We start from the raw sequence: 24982 nt of genomic DNA, 5'->3' as shown, positions 1-24982 counted from the left end.
TGTGTAATGTCTTATACAAGATGGCCTCCAAAGTGTTGGTTAATAGACTGAAGGCTTTTTTGGAATTTTTAGTTGATGATGAGCAAAGTGCGTTTGTCCCGGGTCGACTTATTTCGGATAACGCTATAATAGCCTTTGAAGCTTTCCATTATATTAAATCTCACCACCACGGAAAACATGGGAGTATGGCTTTTAAACTTGATATGAGTAAAGCCTACGATCGGGTGGAGTGGAATTTTCTGGAACGGACAATGGTCAGAATGGGGTTTGCGGCTCGATGGATTGATACGGTAATGAGGTGCGTTCGTACTGTTAGGTCAGCGGTGTTAATAAATGGGAAGCCAACATCATATTTGCGACCTAGGAGGGGCTTGAGGCAGGGAGATCCACTCTCGCCATATCTATTCATAATTTGTGCGAATGTATTTTCACATTTGATTTCAGTGGAGGCCGAGAGAAAGAACCTGGTGGGAGTGCGGATTTGCAGACGATCCCCTTGCTTGACTCACTTGTTTTTCGCGGACGACACTCTGATTTTGAGCCGTGATGATGGAAGGAATGCAGAAACAATCTGGAGGGTTATTGATTTGTACCAGGATGCCTCGGGCCAGTGCTTAAACATGCAAAAATTGGAGCTTTTCTTTAGTCCAAATACCACCGAGGTTGAGAAGCAACAAGTCACTATGATTCTGGATGCAACAATGGTGAATTCCCCGACGAAATACCTGGGACTTCCGGCCATAATTGGTAAGAATAATAGTGCAGCCTTTGCGCCGGTAAAAGAGCGAATTTGGAAGAAGTTGAAGGGATGGAAAGAAAAATTGTTATCGTTTGCAGGTAGAGAGGTCCTAATTAAGACGGTTGCCCAATCGATCCCTACCTATCAAATGGGACTATTTAAATTTCCATTAAGCCTTTGTTCGGAGATTGAAGGTAATTTAGCGAGATTCTGGTGGGGACATGAAGACGAGAAGAACCGGTTATGTTGGGTGGCTTGGGACAAAATGTACAAGTCGAAACGAGATGGTGGACTGGGATACCGTCACTTTGAGTCTTTCAACCTTGCGATGCTCACGAATCAAATATGGCGACTGTATGATAACCCCCAATCACTAGCAGCTCGACTCCTTGCTGCCCGGTATTTTCCAAATGGCGACATTCTCTCGGCTGGTTTGGGTCACCATCCATCCTTTTTGTGGAGGAGCTTGATGGAAGCGATGTGGGTGTTTCGGGAAGGAAGTCGATGGCTAATAGGGGATGGGAAGTCGGTCAGGTTCTGGCGTGACCCGTGGCTGACAAAGGGACCACGATTTCGTGTTATCTCACCAGCCAGGGGAGATATTGAGAGTAAAGTGGGAGATTGGATCCTGGCGTCGCCGACGAGATGGAATGAGGATAAATTATAGCAACACCTTCTAGAGTTTGAGGCCGCGGAAATTAAAAGAATTTCTTTGTGTGAAGACGTGGGAGGAGATAGACTAATCTGGCACTATGAAAAGAATGGCAAGTACTCTGTGAAATCAGGGTACCATTTTATCAGATGGAAGAAGGAACAAAGGGAGGGGCAGGGCAGTACGAGTGAGGAACCAACCATCTGGAGGAAAGTGTGGAAGCTTAATGTTCCTCCAAAGGTGAAGAACTTCATTTGGAGAGTGCTGCGGGGAGCTCTTCCATGTGCGGGTAGTTTACAACGAAGGGTAAAGGATGCAGACCCGACATGTTTTCGCTGGAATGCCTAGGTGGAGAGTGATGTACATGCTCTTGTGTGGTGCCCGTATGTGCAGGAAGTGTGGAATGAAACCAATATTGAGGAGATGGACAAGTGTGAGCGGTTCCATACGATAGATGACCTGTTGGATCACATTATAAATAGAATAAAAGGGAAGGAGCAAAGTAAAATAATTATGGTGTTATGGGCTATCTGGAATGGACGAAATAGAGAGTACCACGGAGGGGAGAGATGGGAACCGAGAAGGGTAGTTGAGAGTGAATGGAGCTTTTGGCAAGCATGGAGTGATGCTCAAAGGATGGAAAAGCCGCGACAGTTTGGGAATAATGAGGGAGTGATAAGATGGACAAGGCCTCAAGTGGGGTTTATGAAAGTAAATGTAGATGTAGGAGTGATGGGGGAGATGGGGTCGGGGTTAGGCGTGATAATCAGGGAACATAATGGCCAGGTAGTGAGAGCAGGGGTGCAACAAATTAGGGAGGCATGGGATGCGGATGTGGCGGAAGCGAAAGCAATGGAGTTTGGTCTAATTACGGCTTTCCAAATGGAGTTGCAGAACATTGTAGTTGAAGCGGACTGTTTGCCCCTTGTGACAATGCTTCGAGCTAAGAGTTTCCCTCGGAACTACTTCGGCAATATTGGAAAGGTTATTGATGAGCTTGCAAGTGGGTTTAATTGTGTTGAGTTTAAGTTTGTAAGGAGGGAGGGAAATAGAGCAGCTCACTGTATGGCTCATCTATTACCTCTTGTCTATTCTACTAGATTCTGGGTAGGAACAGTGCCGGAATCCATCACTACGATTGTATCTTCTGAGCTTGAGCAGGTTGCTACTAATGAATGAATAAAAATGCATTTTACTTTCAAAAAAAAAATTGCTAGAATGAGATCCCCAATTTCTGTAAATATTAGGGTTTATTTTTGTGTGGTTTTCTGATGAGAGAAATGATGAGCAAAAATTAGGTTAAGAGAAAATGATCTCCCTTTCACCTCTTATGCAAACCGAAAATGGGAGTGAATTAGGGAGATATAATTTTCCCTAATTCGGCCCATATCACCGAAATAAGGAGCATATTTTCCTTATTTTCGGTTATTCCAAAAATGTATAAAATGTTGTTAAATTGTCATCTAGTGAGGATCGAACCCATGACCTCTTGGTTTGTGTACCCTCTCTATTACCACTATGACACATTCATCTTGTTGATATTAAATATAACCGATTACATTTAATTACGAATTAACAGATTAATTCGTCCAAGCTAACATTACATACATTTAATTAAATATAACTTATTATATTCAATTTACGAATTGACAGTTAATTCGTCTCAACTAATATTATTTAATCTTCATTAAATAATTGTCTCATCAACACATTGACTAATTGTTTAGTCATATTAGGCATCAATGTGATCATATTTCTATAACCACATCTCTCAAACACATCCTATAAGTTTGACCTTAGGGACCAGTTGATCACCGCCATCTGTATGATAATAACGTCAAACTTTCTAGCAAGCCAACCGTTATTAGGTAAACGTTAATCAACTGATTAAATATACGAAGTATGCCCTTGTGAACCTGTAAGAGATTTACAAATGTTATCACACTAATTTGTGGAGGACACAAGCTCCAACAGGGGACACCCAAGTATTTGAAAGGGAGATGACCCTCCTGGAACCCTGAAACCTGCGTAATGTCATACTTCAACTCATTAGATACACCACTGAAAACCACCTTAGACTTAGATGGATTAACCTTAAGACCAGATGCAGCAGAGAAGATTGCTATAGCTCTCAGAATAAGCATAATAGAATGAACTTCCCCTTTACTGAACATAAGCAAATCATCAGCAAATAACAAATGAGTTAACTTCAGGCTCTTGCAAAGAGGGTGATACCTGAAATACCATTGATTAGTTGCAAAATCCATGATTCTGGTCAAATACTCCATACACAAACAGAAGAGTAGAGGGGAAATAGGGTCCCCTTGCCTTAACCCCCTTCTACCCTTAAAATACCCAATGTGGGCACCATTCAAATTGAGAGTGTAAGATGGAGATGAAAGGCATGCCATAACCAGTAACCTAAAATTCTCAGGGAATCTCAAGGCCACTAACATCTGGTGCACAAAATTCCATTCTATAGAATCATAAGCTTTCTGCAAGTCAAGCTTAAACATACATCTAGGTGAAGCTCTACCTCTGTGATACATCCTGACAAGGTCTTGACAGATCAAAATATTCTCAAGAATGCTTCTACCCTTCACAAAGGCACCCTGATTCTTACTAATAATATCAGGTAGTACCCTGACCAACCTATTGCACAAAATTTTGGAGATAGCTTTATAAAGGACATAGCAACAAGAGATGGGCCTGAAATGTTTGACAGTAGTTGGTCTCTCAGTCTTAGGAATTAAGGTGATAATGGTAGCATTAATTTGTGACAGTAGCTTCCCAGTAGAGAAGAAATCACATACAGCAGCACACACATCACCCCCAATGATCTCCCAGGCATCCCTATAAAATTGACTAGAATAGCCATCTGGACCAGGTGACTTATTTTTAGGGATGCTGAAAATACAACTCTTCACCTCATCTGGAGTGACATGCTGAGCCAAAATATTCCAATGCTCCTAAGAACAACAAGCCCCCCTTCTAACCACATTAACATTAACCTCAGTAGTAGCAGTATGAGACCCTAGCAGATCCATATAGTAGTCCAAAAAAGCAGCCTGAATAGAAGTCCCCTCAGTGCAAACTCTTCCATCCTTATCCTCTATTTGGAAAACCTTATTAAGCATCATCCTTTTCTTAATGATATGATGAAAATAAGAGGTATTAAGATCCCCTTTCAAAGACCACTGTATCTTAGCCTTCTGAATAAGAAAGCTATCCCTAGCAGCAATTAGTTCCTTTAAATCATGAGATAAATCCACCTCCTGCCGAACAAGATCAAAGTCACCAGGACTAGCAAGTAAGGCTTTCTGTATAGCTTCCAAAGCCAGACTAGCAATATTGGTGTTATTTTCAATATCAGAAAAGCAATCTCTATTCAATTTTTTCAGAACATACTTAAGAGCTTTGAGCTTCTTGATCACAACAAACATCCTAGTGCCCCTATATCCATGAGCCCAAGACACAGCCACTGCCTCCTTAAAATTAGGAGCACTACCCCACATATTGAAGTATTTAAAACTCTTCTTCCCCTCAAGCTCAGTATTCTTATCCATAATAGTACATGGACAATGGTCAAAGAGACCCTTTGGGTGAAAATGAGCAAGACTAGAACCAAAATTATCCATCCACTTTTGATTACCCATAACTCTATCCAACCTACTATATACTCTGTCACAAGGGCCTTGCTTATTGGACCAAGTAAACAAAGCACCAGTAGCTGGAATATCCTCCATTTCACAAATAGACACACAATCCTGAAAGTGTTCCATTTCAGCATCAAAAGTATTCCCACCAAGTCTTTCAACAGGAGATAAGACTGTATTAAAATCCCCAAGCCATAACCAAGGTTCATTGCACTCACCAACAATCCCCTTAAGAATGTTCCAAAGTTCTACTCTTTCATATAAACCATTAAATGCATAGATCATAGTAAGCAAGAAATGTTTCCCATCAGTTTTAGAAGAAACCAACATATGAATGTGTTGGGCACTATAAGAAAGAAACTGAATATCAAACAAATTAGGTTTCCACAAAATCCAAATTCTACCACCCTTATGCCAGCTGCAGTTAGTGGAGACACTCCAACCATCACAAATAGAGGTATCACGTTTCAAAAGAGTACCAGGTTTAAGCTTAGTTTCAAGCAAGCCAAATAAACCCACCCCATTATTGTGCATAAACCATTTCACCACTCTCTGCTTATTCAGGTCATTAAGACCCCTAACATTCCAAAATCCAATGCTATGCATGGGCATTGGATTGAAGAGGGTCCTTCCCACTTTCCATCACCTGTTCATGTGCAGAAACATTTTGTTTAAGAGCATCCATGAAAGTATAGTTGCTAAATTTACCAGACAATTTTGCACCCACCATTCCCTCCTGCCTATTAAGTCTAATGATTTGTTTCACAGGGGTAGACTTAACAACAGGAGAACTCCTAACTTGATGCAATGGGGGGAAGTTAGTAGGAGTAAGAATAGGAGGGGTTTGAACACCTGCAGCCACAGGCACTGATTTCACAATAGGCCTCCATTCAGTTCTCTTCTCAGGGTTAAAAACCTTCTTAGGTTCTTGGGCACGTACCCTCTTCTTAGCACCAGATTTCCTGCACTGAGTAGCTTCATGGCCTACCCCCTTGCAACTTGTACAACACACATGACGCCACTCATACTCCACAGTAACAGTCATCACAGTCCCAGATTCATCCAGAAACTTTACTTTCTCAATAAGCTTTTCATCTATAGGAACCTCAATCATTACTCTAGCATAACTCAGGCAGATTTTATCATGTGTATCCAAGTCCATCTTAACATATTTACCAACCAAATTGGCTATTTTAGGCAAACATGAACCCCAAAACTTCAAGGGAATACCATGGAGTTTGACCCACACAGGCACAACCGCAACCTTCTCTTTAACCAGTTACATATCCTTGACCCATGGTTTAACAACAACTGGTTTATTATCAAACATGTAATAACCCGATTTCAACAGAGCATCTTTATCACTAGAATTAGAAAATCGAACAATAAAAACACCATTGTCAAGGAAAGACACCCTATCTATTCCAAAATGATCCCAAACACGGTACACATAATCTTCCACAATGTCCCATGGTGGATTAGCACCGAGAATATAAAAAGTAACAGAGTTAGTCCAAAAATCTACCTCAGATTTAATGTCTTCATGAAAAAACTGAAGCAAATCTGAAACCTCCTCCTCCTCAGCAATGGTTTCCAGAACAAAGACATCCTTACCACCTTTGCGCATCTTCCAACCATCGTTTTCTCCCGGTTCAGCTTCATCAAGGTTCGGAACAGGGATACCTTGAATACCATTGATGGACTTAGTTTTCCCCGTATCAGACGATGAAGGAACAAAGTTACGATCTTTTGGTCTTGAATCATCAGAGGAATGTAAGATAGCAGCTTTAGAAGATTTGATAGCAAATTTATTAGCAGAATTTAATGGCGAAAAGCGATTTTGTGTGAATTTTAGAGCCGTCATTATTACAACATTATTAGGGTTTATGATAAAAGAGCTTTTTTCTCTCTAACTTTCTCTCTCATGATTTTATTCTTTTAATTAAAAAAAAAATAAGACTAAAACTTGAGACTAAATTAAGTTGGAATTAGACAAATAAGACTCGAAAGAAAACTTATGTATCAAGTTAGAATTCCAGAACCTCGACATGAACAAGTCGAAACCCTAAATAATCGATTTGAATTAATACGGCGAAACCCGCAAGTATTGAATCACTCAGGATTAAGGACGAATTAAACATTGTAATACAAAGGATTTGTTAAAAACATGATTTATATACTGAAACAACAAAAAGAACAAAGAAAAAAATGAAAGAGAAAAGAAAAAGAGAAACTTTCAGGAAGTCGAGGAAGAGGAAGAAGAGCAAGAGCAGCAAGCAGCCTCTGGAAGAGGCGCAGAAAAGCTGCGATCCTTCGAAGAGGCGCAGCTGCTGCTGCGTTTCTTCTCGACGTCTGACCTCTGCTGTTTTATTAAAAACGGTTTTAAAACATGGGTTTCAAATCGGTTTTCGAACGTGCCTTTGATATAGGTTTACATTAACTGATATAAAATAAAGTACAAATAATAAAAAAATGGGATTACACCCTCAGACTTATATGTTTGACGAAACGAGATTGACTAAAGTTATCATTTTAGTGATTGCTCGACTCGAATATGCGTGGAAAGTGCCCTCGTTAGAGGATTTAGTAGATTGATTAGGTTGATTAAACGGGGAGTTGGTCAAATTGGTTGGTCTATGCAACGTGACTGGGACTCGGAATGATCTAAGATTACGTGGTCGATTGATCACGCACGTAGGCGTCGAAAGCAATAGCGTGGTCTAGAATGCAAAGAGAGAAGAGAAGGGGCGGAACACTCGCGTGCCAAATATGGAGGCCGGAGGCCTCTATTTATACTAAACATATGGAAGAGTTTAGGAATGACACGGATTTGGAAACAAATCACGGAAATATTCTGAAAAATGCGAGAAGAGGGCTGGAGAAGAGGCGCGGCAGCCACTGAGGCACATCACCTGAAGCGTCATTTCCCCAGAGGTTTCCTCCTCAGCAAGAAAGATTTTCGCGTTTTATTATGGAATTTTGGTAGATTTACACTTCCTTATCCCATAAAACACAATATACGGAAGATATTTACTTAAAATATATATTTTAATTTTAGGAATAAGTATCCAGAGAATTGTAGAACATTCCAGAATATTCCAACTCGACATTTAAACGGTTTTTAGAAAATGAAGCGGTTTTTGACCCGGACTCCAAATAAACTCTAATTACTGTCAAAACGACCGTATCAGTGCGTAGATGACGACCAAGGGGTTGACTCGGGTGTTTGAGCTATCACTTGACGATAGATGTAATAGCAAGAGACATAATAGAAGGATTAAAAGAATGATATTGCATAAATTAATGACAACAATAAATAAAACAGAAATTAAGAACCAGAGATTAAGATGCAAAGAAAGATTAAATTGTATCAAAGGAGAAAGGAAGATTACAAAGTATTGAATCCAGCACAAGAACAGAGAGCAACGAACGAACGAAAGGGAAGAAAATAAAATATGCTTAAGAGAGTAATTAAGAGAATAAAACAGAATGAAAAAAGGTGTCTTTAACCTAATGACGTCTTCACCTTATATAGGGAAGATTTTTATTAACTAAACTAAGATACTAATTAAGTTACAAGAAATAGAAATCCCGTGTAAAACAGCAAACCGCTCGATCGAGGAGTTCCATTCCACTCAATCGAGCAAATCTTCAGCCAAGTCCTTCGATCGTACAGAAACAGCTTTCGATCGAGGACCTCCAAATCAGCCTATTTCGATCGAGTTCAGCAGGGACTCGATCGAGCACTTGTGACCACCAAAACTACTCGATCGAACAAAGAAGCCTTCAATCGAGTAACCAGCTACTGAAACAGCTTGTGTTCTTCACTTGGTCAGCTTCCGAGAGTCCTTCATGCTTCCCAAGGCATAGCATATCTGCTCAAAACCTTCCAGCTCCCTAAATGCATGCTAAAGGACTGGAAACAGGTACGATTCAACTACTTTCGGCTCTATTCATGCGATTAAGACAAACCAAACCAAAGTAGACTATTCGGGGCATTTTGCAATACAAAACTATGAGAATGACATTGAAATGCGTGCAATAAGAGGCCAAAAAGGACTATATAAATTACACGTATCATGGTGTCGTTCTCTTTTTTTCCCGACCTCGAGTACTCGGAGTTCGTGCAGAGGAGACTGGCGTACTGGCCGATCGGGGTGAGTATACTTTCTACTTAGCCGCTTGAAATGATAACTTCATTTGAAAGTAGCTTAGAAATGACAATTTGATTCGACAGGAGATCGATGTGGCGGGCGTCGAGCCCCCAACTTTCCCTTAGACGCTGGAGTACGCGGGACTAGCTGGTACGATGGTGTCTATAGAGATCCCGTCCTTCTCCGAGGCGGTGGCAGAGGCTGGACTCGAGGAGTGGCAGCATATCTTGAGAAGGGTAAGCCTCCAGTTTAGGCCGTCTTACCTCTTTTGATGATCGTGTAAGAACACAATAATAAACCTTGTTTTTTTCAAAATGAAAATGTTGGTGGCACCATCAAGGCATGCAGAGTTGTGGAGGATGTCCAACCGTCGTTTTGTATCAAAATTAAATTTATAAACCAAACTAAAACTATAGCTAGTGATAGTAAGGGTCGAACCACAGAGAGACAAGATCAATTCTATTTGCTATTTTTAATCTATTAAAGTAATAATTATGGTGGGGGGGGGATTGATTCTATACTAACTACCAAAAATTAAATGAAGTTTAAGTAGATAATAAAAAGCAGCTAGGAACTTCGGTTCACCATGGCTTAAGGGTCTGTTAAGTAAAGTCAAGGTCTGTCCAATACCGTCTCAGGATGTCAAATAGTTCCTCTAAACCCCTATTCGAGCTAGGCCTCTCGGTCTTCCTTCATCCTAGAATGGAGCTAGTTTGCATTCGCTCCACTAGTTTTCTAATTACTTGTAAGAAATCTAGCTTCGCTAATCTCTCAATCTAGCAAAGGGTAAAATCTCACAGCAGTAAATAAGGGCGGTACGGGTTCAACCTAGACTTAATAAAATCAAATCATGACGCCATGGATTCCCTAATTCCTAGCATAGGAATTTAGCTAGGCATGATTAAGAATATAACAATTACAAAATTAACGATATAGAATAAAGTTGACATGATTGAATTAGAAATTAAAACTAAAGGATTAAACTTAAATAGCTTAAACATAAATTGGTAGAAACTAGAATTAAAATAAACAAGAACAAGTGAAAATTGCAATTAATTTAAAGCTTACTAAAGGGTTTGATGAACAAAACAATTGATTGAAAATCGTAACCTCCACTCCGTGTCTCCAAAGCTAGATCTAAAACTTTGGTTGTTGAATAATGAAAAGCATAACCTAAATTATTGTTACGTACTACTGATAAACGTTCTCCCCCAAAAAGATAAATTACAAGTGGGCTTTTAAAAGACGAATGCGTTAAAAAGAAATCACAGCTTCGAGACCTGGTCGATCGACCAAGTGGCACGGTCGATCGACCAGCCAGTACAGTGCGGGCTACAGTGCTTCCTCTTCTGAACTCCACGGTCGATAGACTGGGGTCTCTGGTCGATCGACTAGATGTGCTGTGGCAGATTCGAGCCTCTTCATGCACGCATCCCAAGACGGTCTAGTTCCGAGCTTCTACTTCATAGTTTCCATAAAATGCCCCCGGGAACAGATAAAGGCTCGATTTAGCTTACTTCCGGTCATTCCTGCAATAATGACATATGAAATAAAAAGTAAACCGTTTCGGGAGAAATAATAGCATAAAGCTAACAATTATGCATATAAATACGTGCCAAAACCGCTAACAAAGTGTATAGAATATGCACGTATCAAATCTCCCCAAACCAAACCTTGCTTGTCCCCAAGCAAGCATTAAGACTCAATCTAAACACCTATTGGAACAGATTTCTTTCTCAACACAAGAACGTATTATCATGCCCAACCAATTTAATGCAACAAATAATATCAAAGTATTTTGTCAAGCGCAAACGAGTTAAACATGTTCAAGAATTTACCAAACTTTTGACCTTGCAAGACTCGTGTATATCGGACTCTCACGAGTCGCTCATTCACTCAATTTAAGAATAGGGTGAGAATTTAATTGTGCAAGATAGAAGAATGAACGAAACAAGTCTCTCATCTAACTACGACCCATAAAAACATGCCTGCAATCTAACATGAATAATATCTCTACAACCGTACATATGCATTCCAACCATCTAATGACAATGACACATGCCGAGGCGATTTTGGAATTGTGAGGCTACGGGTAAGAAGGGCTAAAATAAATTTGGATAAGAGGAGGTAAAGCCGAGCAGGCAACTTCTAAACCCAAATTTCTGAACATTTCCCAACTTCATACTCGAGAGAAAAATCAAAACGGTGCTACCTGTAAGCACAAATCTCACAAACTCTCAAAATAATAACAATTCCCCAAATAATATGAATAGCAACATGGGAATTAAGAAATCACCATTCGAAAATCATTATAATCATGTGATTTCGTTTTCTTTTCTTCATTTCTTTATTTTTCAAAACCTGGATTGGAAGTCGATCGACCAGGTGGTGCAGTCGATCGACCACCCCTGCTGAGTTGAACCTCTCTGCCCAGTTCAGTTTCTTCTTCTTTTTTTTTTCTTTCTTTTTTTCAATTCAAACTTCCCTTCATTTCCCAACAAATCATCCAAAACTGATGCATATCTCACACGAGATAATAAAAACCAAATCGCAAGATAATATTCCCGAATAACTACCTTTACTTGCTCGGCTAGGGTGGCTAAATTTGGAATGTAGTTTATGGGACAAAAAAGGCAAATTTGACTTTTGTGGAGCTTATGGGCAAAATGAAATAAGGGAACCTCTTCCACATGTGTCAGCAAACCGCAAAACCAAATGCATACAGGTATTAAGCAGATAAAACTCATGTTTATGCAAATTTATGTGACATGCCTTACGAGGAGTAACTACTCTCATTCCTACATGAAACTGGTCATAAATGACACCAGTTTAAATAATCTCTAACCTTAGAAATTTGAAGTAGTTTGCCAATATTGAGTCAAGTCTATATGTTTAGTAAAATTCCAACAAAAACTTGTAGACCATGCAAGTGACATACTTAACGACATTATAAGTTCAAGGAAGGGCAATGAGACAATACGTAAAGCAATTTTATCATTGAAATACATCCATTCCGACTCGACCTACATGCTAAAGTAAACGTGATATTTTTGAATTAATTTTTTTTTTTTGTTTGAAATCAAATGCAGGCTGAAATGCAATAAACGTGGAACAAAAATGCAATAAATAACAAATGCAAATGTAATAGACATATGCATATACCCTCTCCAAACCAAAACGCACAATGCCCTCATTGTGCTCAACAACAAACTCAACAACATCAACAACAATATTGGGAAGAATATAAGCAACAACAAAATAAAAGGAAACTAACAAAAAGGGATCGGAAACTCACAAAAGAAGACCTCCCCAAACCAGCCAAAAATGGGGGAGGTCATAATGCGTCTAATCCTCCTCGTCATATCCCGAATCATCCTCCTCTTCCGCCTCAGCAGCAGCGGCAGTAGTAGTCATGGGAGTAGATGTCGTAGCAGGCGGAGGATATCCGCCCACCGGGGGAACAAAGAAGGACGGGTGAGTCCAGGTACCCCGTGGGAGCATCATTGTCTGAGCAAACTCCTCGTAAACTTGGTACATGGCAAGAGCCATGTCCATCCTGTGCTGATCAAAACTCCTGCACAAGTCACCCAACACACGTGAAAATGCCCTTTGGTCCATGACCGCAGTGATAACAATAGGTGTAGGGGGACGAAAAGTAGCCGGGAAACCAGGGGGAGCAGGAGTGGAGGAGGAGGGGGGCTGTGAAGAGGAGGCGCGAGCTCCTCTCGAGGTGGAAGCAGTGGTGGTGCCCGCCCAAATAGGGAGCCTGTAGCTAGGCAAGGGCGGGCGAGTCGCCCCCAAAATAGTAGTAAGGGGTAAGATGGGAGGGAGCTCAAGGATAGGGATGAGGTCGCAAATGAAAGAATCAATCTCCCACCGACCCCGAGTATTGACCAACTTCACAGACTTGACATAGTCAAGGTCCATGAAGCGTGCCTGAGGGTCGAGAGGAGCCACCTCTCGAGGGAAAACAAGAACCAGACGGTGGGCTATACGAGTCACCAGCCCACCACAAACAATAGTGGCCAAAGAGGTACCCTCACTTATAGTGTTAAAGTGAGAGGCAGTCAAATAAGCGATATTATAAATACGGGCTACCCGACTCTCAATGTTCAGGTAGCCAGCCAAGATAGACAATTCAATTGTATTAACATTATTTGACTCTTTGCGGCCAAAGATGGTGTTACCCATCAGCCGGAAGAAGTAACGAAAAGGGGGTAAGTGGACGGAAGTGCCCGTCCTCTTAGGGGCGTTCAGGTCAGAGATACACGACCACATTACCCTGTGCACATCAGAAGATTCTGAGGTGTTACCCTCGGAATAAAGACCCAAATAACCAGCAAACTCAGCTAATGTCAAGGAGTAGGTGACAATAAACAGGCGAAAAGATATGCAAGAGCTACTCTTATTAGCTCCAAAAGTGGTATGTTCAAAAGCAAAAGACGAGAAAAACTCAAGGGTTAAAGTATAGTAAGTGAACTCAGCCATGTCCACCAATCCCGACATCCCTGTCCCATTTAGCAGAGACACAACAGATTCAAGACACCCTAGTTTCTCTAAAGTTGGCTTATGAACAAAACGGGTTGCCTGAACTTTTGTTTTTTCTACCAAGGTAATAAATTTAGCTCTCTGAGTAGAGGTAGAGAAAGTGACATGCGGATAGTCAGGTAGACTATCCGTAGTTGCCTTGATCATTGGCGGCGTAACCCGCGATCGTTTAGATGCTCCCTGACTGGACTGCCCATGGAAGATCGTCTGCTTCCCTTTCGTAATTATTGATTCCTACAAAACTTAACAAACTCAACAACTAGCTTCCCACAATCTTAAAAAAAGGAAATTAACAAACCCTCAATTACAACAAAAATCGATCATCAAGCTAGGGTTTCGAAAATTTGGGGAAAATGAAATTAAACTTCTCCTAGTTGCTAAGATGGCTTGAAAATCAAAGGAATAGGATATCAAATACCATTAAAGTACAAATTCGACAAGAAATTAGTCCCCAAATCGATTTTTTCGACACAAGGTGACATTGCTCGTAATTTGGGCATTAATATTCAGCAAAAATCGAATTGAAAGGATTAAAAGAGGATTAGAAACATACCTTTGATGAGAACTTGGAGATTTGAGCAAGAAAAATCGAAATTAAAGGGTGGATTATCAAGAAAATCGAGAAAGGGGGAAAGAACTAGGGGTTTTTCTAATTTTTCGATCAAATGAGTATGAATGAATAAATGAAGTAGGAATTAGAACTTCCCTATTAATTTGCCCTCTGATTTCGCGCTGTGGTCGATCGACTATCAGACCCATTCGATCGACCAGTCTTGCCCTTAAATAGCTTCTGACTCTTTCCTTTTCAGTCGATCGACTGATGCACAAGGTCGATCGACTGCATGTACTGGCAATTAAGCTCAATTACGTTAAAATTGCTTTTTCCAACTTTAATTTCCCGTCTTTCTCTCATCGAAATCCAGGAAATTCGCCATACGCATTTTGCATAAAATAATTACCTGCAAACATTCTCAAAGGCGCGCGTCTTTCCATAAACGAAATTGCTAATTAAAATGAAAAAAGCTAAAGCTACTAATGCAAATTAATTAAATAAAACTGTAAAGTTCCTAATTACATAAAATTTACAAGCCGGGTTGCCTCCCGGTTAGCGCTGGTTTAAGAGGTCCTGCACGACCTTCTTACTTCAATTTGCAGCTTCTAAAAGTGTGTCAAAGTATAGTACTTCGATCTGCCCAACAAATTCGTCTGCACCGTGATAGTGTTTCATGTATTGACCATTCAATTTGAATCGGTCTCCAGATGAGGTTTCCAATTCAACTGATCCGAATTTTGTAACTGCTGTGACCGTATAAGGGCCACTCCACCTGGATTTCAGCTTACCAGGAAATAAACGGATACGAGCATTAAAAAGGAGTACCTTATCACTGACATTGAATTCGTGCTTGATGATCCTCTTGTCATGCCATCGCTTCGTCTTCTCCTTGTAGATCCTAGCATTATCATAGGCCAACAGCCTAAATTCCTCTAACTCATTCAACTGCGTCATACGTTTCTCAAGAGAGAGGTTAGGACCTAAATTCAAATCACAAATAGTCCACCAAGATTTACGTTCCAATTCAATAGGCAAATGACATGTCTTGCCATAAATCAATCGGAATGGTGACATCCCAATTGGCGTTTTAAACGCAGTCCTATAAGCCCACAAGACATCATCCAATTTAAGATTCCAATCTTTCCGTGATTTAGAAACAACTTTAGCTAACATTTCTTTCAATTCTCGGTTAGAAGTCTCAACTTGACCACTAGTTTGGGGATGATGCCCCAAACCTCTACGATGTTGGACACCGAATTTAGTCAACATAGCACAAAATTGTTTTTCTTTAAAATGCATACCTCCGTCGCTAATGACAACCCTAGGGACACCAAAACGAGGGAAGATTATCTTTTTAAACAGCTTAATCACGGCTTTTGCATCGCAATGAGGGGTAGCAACAGCTTCTACCCATTTGGACACATAATCTACAGCTACGAGGATATATTTATTACCTTGACTGCTCGGAAAGGGTCCTTGATAATCAATGCCCCAGACATAAAAAATCTCAACCTCTAGAATGCCTACCTGTGGCATCTCATGTCTCTTTGAAATATTCCCCGGTCTTTGACAAGCATCGCACTCAGCAACAAAATTTCGACTATCTGCATGCAAAGTTGGCTAATAGAAACCAGATTGGAGTACCTTAGCCACGGTCCGGGACGGACCATAGTGACCACCATAGGCAGAAGAGTGGCAAGCTTCTAGGATATCCTTGACCTCCCATTGAGGCACACATCTCCGGATAAGACCGTCTGCACATTCCTTGAAAACAAATGGATCATCCCAAAAGTATTGTCAAGCATCATAAGCGAACCGCTTCTTCTGCTGCCATGAAAGCTTGGGTGGTATTTTACCTGTCACTGCAAAATTAGCAAAATCAGCAAACCACGGAGGTGGATAAGACCCCGAATTAGTAATAGCTAACAGACTCTCATCAGGAAAAGAATCATTAATGGGTAACGAATCCTCCCTTTCTATCAGCTGCAAATGAGATAAATGGTCAGCCACCACATTCTCTGCACCTTTCTTATCTTTGATCTCCAAATCTAACTCCTGCAAAAGGAGTATCCACCTCAAAAGCCTCGGCTTCGTATCCTTCTTAAGAAAGAGAGTTTTCAGCGCTGCATGGTCAGTATAAACAATAACCTTAGAACCCAACAAATAAGACCGAAATTTATCTAAGGCAAAAACTACAGCTAGAAACTCCTTCTCAGTAGTGTAATAGTTAACTTGAGCCTCATCTAGAGTTCGGCTCGCATAATATATGGCATTCAAAACTTTATTTTTCCGCTATCCTAAAACTGCACCAATCGCATAATCGCTGGCATCACACATAATCTCGAATGGGAGATCCCAATCAGGCGGCTGAATGATTGGCGCAGAAACTAGAGCCTCCTTTAACCTGTTAAAAGCTAAAAGGCACTTATCAGTTAACTCAAAAACAACATCTTTAAGAAGCAATTGTGTAAGCGGTTTCGCAATTTTCGAAAAATCCTTAATGAACCGCCGATAAAAACCAGCATGGCCAAGGAAACTCCTCACTCCTTTAACATTCATAGGAGGAGGCAGTTGCTCAATCACCTGCACTTTTGCTTTATCAACATGTATGTCCTTATCGGAAATCAAATGTCCCAACACAACTCCCTCATTGACCATGAATTGACATTTTTCCCAGTTTAAAACAAGATTAACATCAATACAACGCTGCATGACTTTATCAAGGTTAGCTAAAAAACGATCAAAGTCATTACCAAAAACTGAGAAATCATCCATAAATACCTCCATAATATTTTCTATATAATCAGAAAAAATCCCCATCATGCACCTCTGAAAGGTAGCTGGGGCGTTACACAATCCGAAAGGCATTCTGCGGTATGCAAAAACACCCTGTGGACAGGTAAAAGTGGTCTTACTCTGATCATCTGTATGAATAGGGATCTGAAAGAACCCTGAATATCCGTCCAAGAAACAGAAAAATTTATTAGAGGCTAGTCTTTCGATCATCTGGTCAACAAAAGGGAGGGGGAAATGGTCTTTCTTTGTGGCGGCATTTAACTGTCTGTTGTCAATGCACATCCGCCAACCTGTTACAACTCGAGTTGGTATTAATTTACTTTTCTCATTTTGCACCACAGTGGTCCCTCCTTTCTTCGGGACTACCTGAATTGGGCTAACCCACTTGGAGTTGCCAACTGTATAAATAATACATGCATCGAGTAGTTTCATCCCCTCAGCCATGACAACCTCCTGTATCTTCGGATTCAGCTTTCGCTGACCCTGTCTGTAAGGCTTGTGACCCTTCTCCAGCTCAATTCTGTGCATACAAATGTCAAGGCTGATGCCCTTAATATCATCCAAAGAGTAACCTAAAGCTTTCCTGTTTTTCTTAAGTACACACATCAAACCAGAAAGCTGGTTATCATCAAGCTTGGCACTAACAATAGCTGGGTATTGCTCCGTATCATCTAAAAATACATACTTAAGATTAGGAGGAAGTGGCTTACGCTCTGGCACCTTTACCTCAACAGCATAGGCAGAATCAGCTTCAATGGTATAGCAAGTGTTTACCAAATTCTCGTTGGCCAGGCTTATCATCATCTTATCTTCTTCCTCAGTGAGCTCGTAACTTTCCATTGAGGCTACCAAAACATCGAGCTCCTCAGCATTCTCCGCTGGATTATCTGCAACTCATCTAAACGGGTTAGATCAGCTAGAGGATCCTTGGCTAAGGATTCCCTCCAGTTACAATTAACAGCCCTGTCAACAATATCAACGGAATAACACGTATCATCATCAGCAGGTCCAGTCGCAGTGCGAGCTAGACTGAACTTAATTGTGTCATCCCCTACCTCCAAGGTCAAGACTCCGCGTTTGACATCTGTCACGGCCCCAGCCGTATGTAAAAATGGTCTACCTTAGATAATAGGTATCTGACTATCCTCAGCAATGTCTAAAACGACGAAATCGACAGGAATAAAGAACATACCCACTCGAACGGGTACATCTTCTAAAAATCCTAAGGGTCTCTAAATCGATCTATCTGCCATCTGAAGGGTCATATTGGTCACCTTAAGGTTACCTATATTCAACTTTTCACACACAAAGTATGGCATAACACTGACACTGGCCCCTAGATCACAAAGGGCTTTCCCAAATTCATGGATACCTATAGTACATGGAATTGAAAAACTACCCGGGTCTTTTTATTTAGGTGGTACGTTGTTTCTTGAAAGAACATTACACTCCTCTGTGAAAGCTATAGTACCAACATCATTAAAATTTTTCTTACGATTGAAAATATCCTTCATAAACTTAGTGTAAGAAGGTACCTGGGTAATTAAGTCAGTGAAAGGGATGGTTACCTCGAGATTCTTGACGATCTCCAAAAACTTACCGAACTTATGCTCCAACTTTGTATTCTTTAAAAGGCTCCGGATACGGGACTGCCACACTTGTCGTAGGGTCGACAATTTTCGTCTTCCGAATGTTTAAAATCTCCGTTAAATCGTTACTGGCTGAGGTATGTTGCAATTCAAATGACGGATTTTCGTTCAGCACTGGAGACCCAGTCGATCGACCATTGGGCTCGGTCGATCGACCATATGTGCTGGGTTCGAATAGTTTCTGGTCAGAAACTTTTTCGTCAGGAACTTTGGTCGATCGACTGATGTTGTTGGTCGATCGACCACTGGCGCTGGGTTCAAATAGTTTCTAGTCAGAAACTTTTTTATCAGAGATTCTGGTCGATCGACTGATGTTTTTGGTCGATCGACCGCTGGTACTGGCAGTAGAGTTCGTTTTCGCACCAGAATTTAAATCTGACTTTTCATCATTTTCCGAGTCTTTTCTTGGCTCATCAGGACCGTCATATGAGAGACCACTGCGGAGGTGAATTGCATTAAGCGTCTCGATAGGAACCTCGCATTTGCTTGAAGAATTTGCGACTTGGTTAGCCACTAAAATCTCTAACTGCTGCTCAAAATTTCTTGCAGATTCAATCCTAGCTTCTTCTATTTCTGTAACTTGGACCAAAAGAGCTTGGACTATTTCTCTCAATTCCGCGGTCTCATTTGAGTTATAAACCGTAATTTCAATTTAGTTCTCGGAAGCCTTAGAAGACTCAAGCTTTTCGAGCCGGGCATTAATAGAAGCTATGAGTGTCACAACGACACTCATTTCATCAATTGGCTTTTGCGAATTTCCACACAAACTCCCATATTCAGCTCTATGAACTGCCATCTCCTCAATAGTGTTCCAACCTTTATTAGACTTCACATTGTTTTGGAACCTACCATTTGCAGCCGTATCAAGGATGACTCTATAGTCATCGTACAAGGCATTAAAAAATTGGTTGCAAAGGTACCACTGCTGAAAACCGTGGTGAGGAACAGATTGAACTAGTTTCTTGGAACGGACCCATGTTTCATGTAATTCCTCTTCGGGTCCTTGCTGGAAATTTGTGATTTGACATCTCAAAGCATTGGTTTTCACAGGCGGATAATATCTTTTGTAGAAAGCCAAAGCTAGAGATGTCCAGTTTGTAACTCCAACTGCTACCTTATCAAGGTAACGGTACCACTCACGCGTAGAATCCTTCAAGGAGTATAGAAATAATGTCTCCTTTACTTCATCTTGGGTCACTCCAACCGGTACAGGTATGGAACATCAATAATCCGTGAAGGTCTCCATATGCACCCCAGGATCTTCATCCGGTAATCCCCCAAACAGGTTCCGCTCCACTAAAGAGATGTGACAGGGGAGGATGTCTAAAGTCCCTTGTGTAGGAACAGGGAGGCTAAATCCCTGAGGAATATCTTGTACCTTTGGCTGAGAATGATCATATATGGTTGGCATGATTGTAGCAAAATCGGGAGTACTCAAGTCTTCCTCTCGAAATCTTCTTCTAACTGTGCACAAGCAAAACTAGAAGGAAAAGATAAGCAACGGCCTCAAGGAACCAATGTTCCTTGAGACAAGAAAAATAAACTAAAAATAAAGCAAACAGAATTACACCGTCTCCCCGGCAACGACGCCAATATTTGATACCGTCGTAGGGTACCAAAGATAATATTTATAATCCAAACTACTACTATAGCTAGTGGCAGTCAGGGTCGAACCACAGAGAGGCGATGCACTTACTAGTTGTCTAATTTTAGTCCAAGGTAACAATTGTGAGGGGGTTTGATTTGAATTGTTCTATAACTAATGGCAATTAAATCTAAAAGTAAACTAAAGCAAGTAAACTAGTAATTAAAGAAATAAGAAGAAAACAAATATTAAAAGAGTGCCAAGATGGTCGGTTCACTATAGTTTCGGCGGCAGTGTCCTAGGTAAGTCTGAGTCAATCACGTGAGATGGGAAAATAAGAAGTCCTCTCGGTCCATTCATAACAGGTAGCATCTTTCGATCTGGCTACGGGTCCCTAATATCACTAATGCTAACTTCCGTCCTGAAAAGTGACTTTAAAAGTCTAAATTAACTTATCTCTCGATCTTATTAATTTAGTCGTCTTAATTAGGTAGTCTATTTACCTCCCCTATCTTTCGCTCTTATCGGGTCAGTCAATTTCTAAGCATTCAACTAGTCGCGTGCACTCGATTCGTCAAATATAGCAATTAAATTAATTAAAACGAAGTAAAACTCACGGAGTCGGTCGATCGACCAGGTAGGCCAGTCGATCAACCATGGCGCGACTCAGGTCTTCCAATTTTTACGCCGCCTGTACTACAGATCCTCTACATCCTAGCACAAGGGGTTTAGCTACTCATGATTACGATAAAAAAACAGTAAGATCAACAATTAAAGCTATTGAATGCATATTTGAATTAACTAAACACGTAAATAACATGAAACGATAATTCGGCTTTTGGGAATTCTAGACTAGCAATTCTAACCTAAGAATGAAATAAATATCAACTGGAATTATGGAATAAACGTTACCGGAAAGAATTGCAGAGAAAAGACGAATCCGAAAACGCAACCGAAAGTAAATTGTATTAAATAATTATGCCCTAAAACAAACTTGATATTGAACCTATTTCCTCAAAATCTGATGATAAAAGACTTCCCCTCATCTGAAAACATCATGTTACGTTATATAGGAGTATAACGTAACACTTATTCCTAAAACCTAATTACCATGGGCTTTGGAATTCTCGTTCTTTTAATTCCCGTCAAAATCACGGTCTGGTCGATCGACCATACAACTCAGTCGATCGATCGATACGCTACCAGCATTGTTGATTGCTTGATCATCGTGCTCTGGTTGATCGACCATAGGCATAAGTCGATCGACCACTGTAGCTGGTAGTCGCTTCTAAATTCTTCATAAAGTTGTCTTTCAGGCCTCGAAATGCGCAACAAGTTCGTTTCTTGAGTAAATACTTCACGTCAAAATGCAATGCAAGGTACTTAGGGATGGATTCGGCTTGATTTCCGCTGGATTCTTCACATTTCTGCAATATAATACAAAAACACGAAAGTAGACGGAAATAGGGAAAAAAGTAGCATAAACTACTTGATTGAGCTCTGAAATGCGTGTAAAGCATCAGCAACAAACATAGATTAATCCTAGCATGTGAAATTAGACTATGTCGGTTAACACGTGTTTTAGCAAACAATTGGGTCAAAGTAAATGTTAGATTAATTACATGTGAATGCCATACAATTAAATCATACATAATAACGAGAAATAAAATTACAAGGATTAAAATTACAAATATTACAAGGTTTATTTGATCTACGTCAAAAACACGCATGAAGACGGGATTTCAAAGAAGAAGAAAAAAAAATAGAAATAAAATACGGAGATACGTCAGATTAGAGGTAATAATACGATTAATATTTGATTTAAATCGTAATTAGGAGCTACGTCAAGGCAAGAAAGAGTTCAGGGACAGAAACCAACCTAGAACAGGCGCAGCATCTGCTGCGTCCTCTGGAAGAGGCGCAGCACTTCCTGCGTCTGTTCTAGAGTTGGGCTCTGGTTGTGAAGTCAGAATCGCAACATTGTTATCGTTCTTTGGTAGATTTAGGATGATTTATCAATATTAGACTCGAATTGAAGTGTTTTAACCGATTATACGTATCTGGGCAAGTCATAAAACGAATTAAAACGAGAAATTACAGCGGTTTACATGATTATGATTAACTCGTGTCGGAAATACAAAAGGGAGAAACTTGAGATTAAATTAAGAAGGTATTAGACAAATAAGACTCGAAAGAAAACTTATGTATCAAGTTAGGATTCCAGAACCCCGACATGAAAAAGTCGAAACCCTAAAGAATCAATTTGAATTAAAACGGCGAAACACTTCAATTAGAGAGATAAAGCGATTCTAGCAAGCTTTCTGCGTTTCTCCTGCAATGGCGAGAACATGGAGAGCTTCGTCCCCGAGTAGTACCACAAAATCACCAAACAATAATAATACATCTGCTAATATCAAAAATACTTCAAAAAATAGTACTATTACGGCAAATAATACAATTAATTGTGATATTAATTCGCAATTAAATGAGACAGAATGTTCGAAATCGGCTGAATTACGCGCGTTTAACCTAGATAAAGAGTTGAGCTCCATTAATGAGGATAAATCCACAGATGAGGAGGACTGGACGGTGGCTAGCAATCGTCGGAAAGGGAAAGCTGCAGTGACTGGTAAGACTCCTTCTCTGAAGATTGATGTGTCGGATGTTACCCCTGAGTTGGAATACTGGTCGTCTGCGATTTCTTGCTTTGTCCTTGGTGCTAATCCGCCGAGTCAAGTGTTAGGAGGGTTTGTTCGGCGTATTTGGAAGGATTTATCGATTTCCACTGTCGCCTTCCAACCAAATGGTGTGTGTCTGATTCGCTTTAAGAACAAGGAGGATAAACAGCGTGCTCTCCAATCTGAACCCCTCTTCTTTGATAAAAAACCCTTTATTGTCAAGCATTGGACCCCTGGTATGAAATTTTCTAAGGATAAACCTGCTTCAGTACCTGTTTGGATTCGCTTTCATGATCTAGACATTAAGTACTGGGGTTTAGCCTTACCTAAGATTGCTGGTTTGGTGGGGAAACCTCTCCACTGTGATCAGGCCACTAAGGATAGGGAGTATCTAGGGTTTGCTAGATATTTGGTTGAAGTAAAAATTGGTGATCCCCTACCTGATATTGTTGAATTCATTGATGAGAATGATGTTTGTCAAAAACAAGCAGTTCATTATGAATGGAAACCGGTTATCTGTACTGTTTGCCATGGCATAGGGCATGAAACTGGCTTGTGTAAGAAGAAACCAGTAGTGCAGCAGCCCAAAAAGGTGCAGCAGGTGTGGAAACCCAAAGCTGTTGCTCCTGCTAAAACTGCTAAACCCACTGGTCCTGTTGCAGGAGATCAGAATGAAACAAGTACCAGAGATGTTGCACCTCTTCCAGTGCTGCAGCCTAATATGGTGGTTACACCCATGCCATATCAGGGTTCTGTACTTAATTATCTGACCCCTGCCAGAATTCTTAACAAATTCTCTAAGAGAGGTGAAGGGAGCCTTTCAGGTCCCACGTTTGTGGATGTCCTTAGCTATTCCATCAGGAAGAACCTTCTGAATAGCATGGGCAAGGGAATCTCTTCAACACATAACAATGGTTAGCATTGGTTTCTGGAACGTTCGTGGTCTCAATAAAAAGAAAAAGCAAGGAGATGTTAGACGTCTCTTGCACATCAATAAGGTAGGGTTATTTGGTTTAATGGAAACTAAAGTGAAGACTATCAATATCAATAAAGTTCAAGATAGTTTAGGGGATAGGTGGCATTTCCTAAATAATAATGCTCTTCATGAGGGGGGTAGGATCTGGATACTTTGGGACCCTACTCTCTTCCATGTTAATCTTCTGATGAAGGATATGCAAGGGATTCATGTGGCTGTGGTTCATCTAATGACTGGTTTCTCATGGACTTGTTCTTTTATCTATGGGTTTAATAAGGATAGTGAGAGAGTAGGGCTTTGGCAATCTCTGTACTATTGCAAAGCTATTGTTACTGGTCCTTGGCTCATTTTGGGTGATTTCAATAATGTTCTTTATGCTGGGGAAAGAATTGGGTCTGATGTTACTCTTGCTGAGACCCGTGATTTTCAAAACTGTGTTGATACCTGTGGGTTATATGATCTGGTTACTCAAGGTGCCTACTTCACCTGGAACAACAAACAGGAGGAGAATCATAGGGTTTTTAGTAGAATTGACAGGGTCCTCGCTAATGATCAATGGTTGACTAATGGGCCTTTAGGGATTGCCTCCTTCCTTCCTGAGGGGCTCTTTGATCATAGCCCTTGCATTATTAATCTTTGGGAGGATGCTGTCAGATCTAACTATTGCTTCAAATACTTCAATATGTGGGGGCAGGATGATAGGTTCAAAGAGAATGTTCTTACAATTTGGCAACAACAGATTAAGGGATGCAAAATGTTCCAAGTGGCTAAGAAGCTCAAATTGCTCAAACACCCTCTAAGGAAGTTGAACAAAGAGGGTTTTGGGGATATCCTTAACACCACTAAGGTTGCTCAGTTAGTGCTTGAAGACCTTCAAAAGAGACTTCACCAGGATCCTTGGAATGTTAGCCTTCAAGCAGAAGAAAGGGCTGCATCTATTTCTTTCAAAGAACTGGATAAAGCCAGAAATATGTTTCTTAACCAGAAGGCCAAAAT

General features: G+C 40.5%; 1 protein-coding gene across 1 annotated transcript; it reads left to right on the top strand.

Annotated features, from left to right (window-relative positions):
- The first annotated feature begins 20 nt into the window (after positions 1-20).
- LOC141629049 (uncharacterized) lies at positions 21-2570 on the top strand. The gene is made up of 3 exons (XM_074442120.1): positions 21-1273; positions 1541-1631; positions 1785-2570. Exons 1-3 carry the CDS (start codon positions 21-23, stop codon positions 2568-2570), a joined length of 2130 nt encoding a protein of 709 aa, XP_074298221.1.
- Positions 2571-24982: the final 22412 nt, after the last annotated feature.

The sequence above is a fragment of the Silene latifolia genome, chromosome Y (assembly GCF_048544455.1).
Source record: "Silene latifolia isolate original U9 population chromosome Y, ASM4854445v1, whole genome shotgun sequence".
In the NCBI taxonomy this organism is placed as follows: Eukaryota; Viridiplantae; Streptophyta; class Magnoliopsida; order Caryophyllales; family Caryophyllaceae; genus Silene; species Silene latifolia.
This window is presented reverse-complemented; position numbering and strand designations above follow the sequence as displayed.